Here is a 6963-nt window from a genome sequence, read left to right on the forward strand (position 1 = left end):
AAAAAGTCAAAATAAGTTTTTTTTGAGTAATAAGACTATTCCAATTACAATACTCATAAAGAAACAATCTTAATAAATGAAAAAGGGGTGGATCTTTCACCCAGTATCGAAGAGTTTGAACTAAGATTTCCAGATGGATAGGATAGGGTATTCGTACATCGGAAAAAAATTTTAAATATGTAAATTTATCCTCGAAAAAGGAAAAAATGGAATGAATTGATTGCAAATTATTAAAAGATTTTATGATTTCCGCCTCCTCTAAAGAAGAACTTAATTGTCGGGAAAATGGAATTTCCATGACAATGGCAAAACCCTCTGATATTATTTGAGAATACAAATTCTTGTTAGACCCCCAAAATTGATTTTGACTTGAATCGTTATCAAAAAGAATCAAATGATTCTGTTGATATATTCGAGTAATTAACCGTTTTACAATTAGTAAGCTAGATTTCTTATCATAATCCACATTTTCCGACAAAATATATCGATTTCTATTAAAATCATGACCAGAGGCGAGTCCATAAATATACTCCCGAAAAATAAGTGGGTATAGGAAGTTCTGTTGACGAGATCTATCTAGTTCTAAATATCTTTGATATTCTTTCATTTTTCAAATTCAATTTTGTCAAAGGGATCAAAGATTTATTGGATTGGAAATCCAATACATAGTGCGATACAGTCAAAACGGGGTATTTCTAGATATTCGAATTAAAACGAATTATGAATAGATACCAAAAAATGATCAACGGATTCTCTCCACTTGCTTTTTCCACCTAATTGTTCTAGGATAACAAGCTAGTTAGAAATCCTTTATTTTATCAGCCTAATCGCTCTTTTGATTTTGGAAAAAAGAATATCTTTATCAATATACTCTTTCTTCTACACATTGATCGCCACCCCGTAATGGAGAATAGCTAATAATTAGGACTCATAACAAAAATAAATAATCCATTCATGGGAAAAGCTTTTCCCGCATCAAGCACTAATATATTTTTAACGTCCAATTAGATGGGGTAATCATTCGATTAAAAAGAATGAAAGCTCGTTACTTTTTGTTTCTCTATAATTGGAGTTTGGCGGAACGAACTAAGAACCAATTCATTTTTTTGAAGAGTCACAGGATAACCCTAGATTACATCTAAAATAAAATGGATAAGGAGTAAATATTCGCCCGCGAAATCTTTGTTTTTTTATTTCGAAATTGAGCCAATCCAATACCACCAGAAATAAATAAAATAAGGATTTGTTAGAATCTTATGCTCTAATAGAACAACATTATCTAGTTATATATTTAACTATATATAGGGGGGCAAATTTTCTAATAAATGTCTAGTTTTATATAAAAATCAAAACAAGATATACTAATTTCCAATTGATCAATCAATCCTATGAAATATTAAAATAAAAAAACCTCGTGATTCAATTATTCATTAAACATATGTATATACGGTATATTTTTTTATTGGTATTGGTTAAATCCATTTTTGTAATTGTTTTATTCGCGAGGAGCCGTATGAGGTGAAAATCTCATGTACGGTTCTGGAATAGCGATGGGATTTCTAAGCAACCATCAACTATAACCCCAAAAGAACCAGATTCCGTAAGCAACATAGAGGAAGAATGAAAGGAATATCCTATCGGGGTAATCATATTTGCTTCGGAAGATATGCTCTTCAGGCACTTGAACCCGCTTGGATCACATCTAGACAAATAGAAGCAGGTCGGCGGGCAATGTCACGAAATGTCCGCCGAGGTGGACAAATATGGGTACGGATATTTCCAGACAAACCAGTTACAGTAAGACCAACCGAAACGCGTATGGGTTCGGGAAAGGGATCTCCCGAATATTGGGTAGCTGTCGTTAAACCCGGTAGAATACTTTATGAAATCGGCGGAGTCGCAGAAAATATAGCCAAAAGGGCTATCTCAATAGCCGCATCAAAAATGCCTATCCGAACTCAATTCATTATTTCAAGATAATAAATAATAAAAACCAAAGGAAAGAGGTCTTTTGGAGGAAAAAACATGGCAATTTTTCCTTTCTTTTGTTGAATAGAGAATATTTTTTTTTTTACTTCAAGCCTTGGACTGAAAAACCAGATAAAATAAGAATGATATGATTCAACCTCAAACCCATTTGAATGTAGCCGATAACAGCGGAGCCCGCCAATTGATGTGTATTCGAATCATAGGAGCAGGTAATCGACGATATGCTTCTATTGGTGACATTGTTGTTGCTGTAATCAAGGAAGCGGTACCAAATATGTCTTTAGAAAGATCAGAAGTGATTAGAGCTGTAATTGTACGTACTTGTAAAGAACTTAAACGTAGCAATGGCATGATAATACAGTATGATGATAATGCCGCGGTTGTCATTGATCAAGAGGGAAATCCAAAAGGAACTCGAATTTTTGGCGCAATCGCCCGGGAATTGAGACAGTTAAATTTCACTAAAATAGTTTCATTAGCACCTGAGGTATTATAAGAAAAAACATTTTATTATTTAATGAAAATGAAATAGATAAATTAATAAATTATGTCTTACACATATATCTAATTATTAATAAAATTGGATTTCGTTTTTTATTTTTTTAATATATATTATTCTTTTTGAATAAAAATAAGTATAAAAATAAATATAGAAATATAAAAAGAAATATATAAATAAGATATTATATAGATATCTTTCTATTAAAGATATATTCTATTAAAGATATATAAATATACTAGATATCTTTCTTTAATTTTAACTAAAATATTTTCAAATTATATTACTCTAATATATATTAGAAAATATAGAACACGGAGCATGCTGATTATATCAAAAGTAAGTAAAGGGTAACATTTATTTTCCTATGGGTAAGGACACCATCGCCGACATAATAACCTCTATACGAAATGCTGACATGAATGGAAGAGGAGCGGTTCTAATACCATCTACTAACATTACTGAAAACATTGCTAAAATGCTTTTACGAGAGGGTTTTATTGAAAACGTGAGAAAACATAGGGAAGGGGGAAATCTTTTTTTAGTTTTAACTCTACCATATAGAAGAAATAGAAAAGGATCATCTAAAACGCGTTTGAATTTAAAACGGATCAGTACTCCTGGTCTACGAATCTATTCTAATTATCAACAAATTCCGAGAATTTTAGGGGGGGTGGGAATTGTCATTATTTCTACTTCGAGAGGTATAATGACAGATCGAGAGGCTCGATTAGAACGAATCGGCGGAGAAGTTTTATGTTATATATGGTAATCTTTTTGATATCCGAATTATAGAAAAAATTCTATCAATTTTTGTAAAAAAGTAAAGAGAGATAAAACAAAACACAAGTCTCTCATATCACTCCTCATACCTTAATGAATGCGTGAAATGGGTTTAACAGGAATTGTTATAAAGAAACGGATTCATGAGGGTTTAATTCAATATTGCTGAATCAATTTCCCCTGTGGGGTATGTTCGGGGTTGGTTCATTTATTTTCAATTTTAAATAATGAAAATATCAGTCTAGGCTATATTTCTGAAAAGGTTCAACATACTCTTTATATATATTTCTACCACAGAGAAATAAAAAATGCAAGTATAAATTCTTTAATTAGACTTTTTTTTAACTTCAATATTATTGGTTTTGAGGGGTACGATTAGAATAGAAGTTCAAAATTGAAGGAAACCTTATTTTCTTCCATTAAAATGGATCCGAGATTAAGTTGAAGGAATGATAAATATGAAAATACGGGCCTCTGTTCGTAAAATTTGTGAAAAATGTAGATTGATCCGTAGACGAGGTAGAATTATAGTAATTTGTTCCAATCCAAGACATAAACAAAGACAAGGATAAGGATAATATTTCCACAAAAGCCACAAGAGAGGGCTTTGAATTATAAAGGACTGGGTGCGCAAATAAAAAAAAAATAAAAAAAGATATAGATATTGAAATTCAAATTTTTTTTTACATGAAAACTTAGAAATTATATAATATTCTCTATTATATATGATATGATTTTATAGTAATATTGATTATATATTAATATTTTTGAATATGTGAAAATTTCAAATTATTGAATGAATATAGAAATTCTATTTCGAATATTTCGAAATTTTCTTATATATATAATATATATCAATGATTATATATATATAGATTAGAACTATTCTAATAGAATACAATATAAAAAAGAGATATTAGATAGAGAGATTTTGGGGATCTAAAATTGGAAATTCGATTTTTGTTAGTTGTATATTAACACAAATAGAATGCCAATTTTGAGAATATTAATTCTAGTTTCTAATTAAAAAAAAGAAATATAGTAAAACATCTGTTTTTTTGACATGAAATGAATATATCCATACATCTCAGACTTCCTTTTAGGTTATGAGATAATAATTATGAAATAATAAAAAGATAATAAGATATGGCAAAACCTATACCCAAAATTGGTTCGCGTAAAAATGGACGTATTGGTTCACGTAAACATGCTCGTAAAATACCAAAGGGCGTTATTCATGTTCAAGCTAGTTTCAACAATACCATTGTCACTGTTACCGATGTACGGGGTCGGGTAATTTCGTGGTCCTCCGCAGGTACTTGTGGATTCAAAGGTACGCGAAGGGGAACACCATTTGCCGCCCAAACCGCAGCAGGAAATGTTATTCGAACAGTAGCGAATCAAGGCATGCAACGAGCAGAAGTCATGATAAAGGGTCCCGGTCTCGGAAGAGATGCGGCATTAAGAGCTATTCGTAGAAGTGGCATACTCTTAAATTTTATACGGGATGTAACCCCTATGCCACATAATGGGTGTAGGTCCCCTAAAAAACGACGTGTGTAATGTAAAACAAAAGATAAACATAGAAAACATAGAATAAATTTCAAGACAAGAGAAATAAACAATTCAAGGATTTGAAAAAAAGAATTGATTACTATGGTTCGAGAGAAAATTAGAGTATCTACTCGAACACTACAGTGGAAGTGTGTTGAATCAAGAGTAGACAGTAAGCGCCTTTATTATGGACGCTTTATTCTGTCTCCACTTATGAAAGGCCAAGCTGATACAATAGGCATTGCGATGCGAAGAGTTTTGCTTGGAGAAATAGAGGGAACATGTATCACACGTGCAACATCTGAGAAAATACCACATGAATATTCGACCATAGTAGGTATTCAAGAATCAGTACATGAAATTTTAATGAATTTGAAAGAAATAGTATTGAGAAGTAATCTGTATGGGACTCGAGACGCATCTATTTGTATCAAGGGTCCCGGATATGTAACTGCTCAAGACATCATTTTACCACCTTCTGTGGAAATTGTTGATAATACGCAACATATAGCTAACCTAATAGAACCCATTAATTTGTGTATTAGATTACAAATCGAGAGGAATCGCGGATATTGTATAAAAAGACTAAAAAACTTTCAAGACGGAAGTTATCCTATAGATGCAGTATTCATGCCTGTTCGAAACGCAAATCATAGTATTCATTCTTATGTGAATGGGAATGAAAAACAAGAAATACTCTTTCTCGAAATATGGACAAATGGGAGTTTAACTCCTAAAGAAGCGCTTTATGAAGCCTCCCGTAATTTGATTGACCTATTTATTCCTTTTTTACATGCGGGAGAAGAAAACTTGAAATTAGAAAAAAATCAACACAAAGTTACTTTACCCGGTTTCACTTTTCATGATACATTGGCTAAACTAAGAAAAAACAAAAAAGAGATAGAATTAAAATCTTTTTTTATTGACCAATTAGAATTGCCTCCCAGGATCTATAATTGTCTCAAAAGGTCCAATATACATACATTATTGGACCTTTTTAATACCAGTCACGAAAACCTTATGAAAATAGAAGATTTTCGGATAGAAGATGTAAAACATATCTTGGACATTTTAGAAATTCGAAATTGAAAGAAAAGCATTTTGCATAAATTGGAAATCCATTAGGTTTTTTTCATCTTTTTTTTTCTTTCTTTTTTATAAAAAAGAAAGAAAAAAAAGATGAAAAAAACCTAATGGATTTCCAATTTATGCAAAATGCTTTTCTTTCAATTTCGAATTTCTAAAATGTCCAAGATATGTTTTACATCTTCTATCCGAAAATCTTCTATTTTCATAAAATTTTTGTGACTGGTATTAAAAAGGTCCAATAATGTATGTATATTGGACCTTTTGAGACAATTATAGATCCTGGGAGGCAATTCTAATTGGTCAATAAAAAAAGATTTTAATTCTATCTCTTTTTTGTTTTTTCTTAGTTTAGCCAATGTATCATGAAAAGTGAAACCGGGTAAAGTAACTTTGTGTTGATTTTTTTCTAATTTCAAGTTTTCTTCTCCCGCATGTAAAAAAGGAATAAATAGGTCAATCAAATTACGGGAGGCTTCATAAAGCGCTTCTTTAGGAGTTAAACTCCCATTTGTCCATATTTCGAGAAAGAGTATTTCTTGTTTTTCATTCCCATTCACATAAGAATGAATACTATGATTTGCGTTTCGAACAGGCATGAATACTGCATCTATAGGATAACTTCCGTCTTGAAAGTTTTTTAGTCTTTTTATACAATATCCGCGATTCCTCTCGATTTGTAATCTAATACACAAATTAATGGGTTCTATTAGGTTAGCTATATGTTGCGTATTATCAACAATTTCCACAGAAGGTGGTAAAATGATGTCTTGAGCAGTTACATATCCGGGACCCTTGATACAAATAGATGCGTCTCGAGTCCCATACAGATTACTTCTCAATACTATTTCTTTCAAATTCATTAAAATTTCATGTACTGATTCTTGAATACCTACTATGGTCGAATATTCATGTGGTATTTTCTCAGATTTTGCACGTGTGATACATGTTCCCTCTATTTCTCCAAGCAAAACTCTTCGCATCGCAATGCCTATTGTATCAGCTTGGCCTTTCATAAGTGGAGACAGAATGAAATCTTATTGGAACTGTCC

At 31.6% G+C, this 6963-nt stretch overlaps 1 protein-coding gene across 1 annotated transcript; it reads left to right on the forward strand.

The window, feature by feature from the left end:
- LOC110269546 (50S ribosomal protein L14, chloroplastic-like) lies at positions 1621–2485 on the forward strand. The gene is made up of 2 exons (XM_021117485.1): positions 1621–1870; positions 2148–2485. The coding sequence occupies exons 1-2, from the start codon at positions 1621–1623 to the stop codon at positions 2483–2485; spliced, it is 588 nt and encodes a 195-aa protein (XP_020973144.1).

The sequence above is a fragment of the Arachis ipaensis genome, chromosome B03 (assembly GCF_000816755.2).
Source record: "Arachis ipaensis cultivar K30076 chromosome B03, Araip1.1, whole genome shotgun sequence".
Classification (NCBI taxonomy): domain Eukaryota; kingdom Viridiplantae; phylum Streptophyta; class Magnoliopsida; order Fabales; family Fabaceae; genus Arachis; species Arachis ipaensis.

Coding starts and splice junctions, on each gene's coding strand:
- LOC110269546 (XM_021117485.1), top strand. CDS start 1,621: ATGAAAGGAATATCCTATCGGGGTAATCATATTTGCTTCGGAAGATAT. Junction 1,871..2,147: donor GGTAGCTGTCGTTAAACCCG/GTAGAATACTTT, acceptor ATTTGAATGTAG/CCGATAACAGCGGAGCCCGC.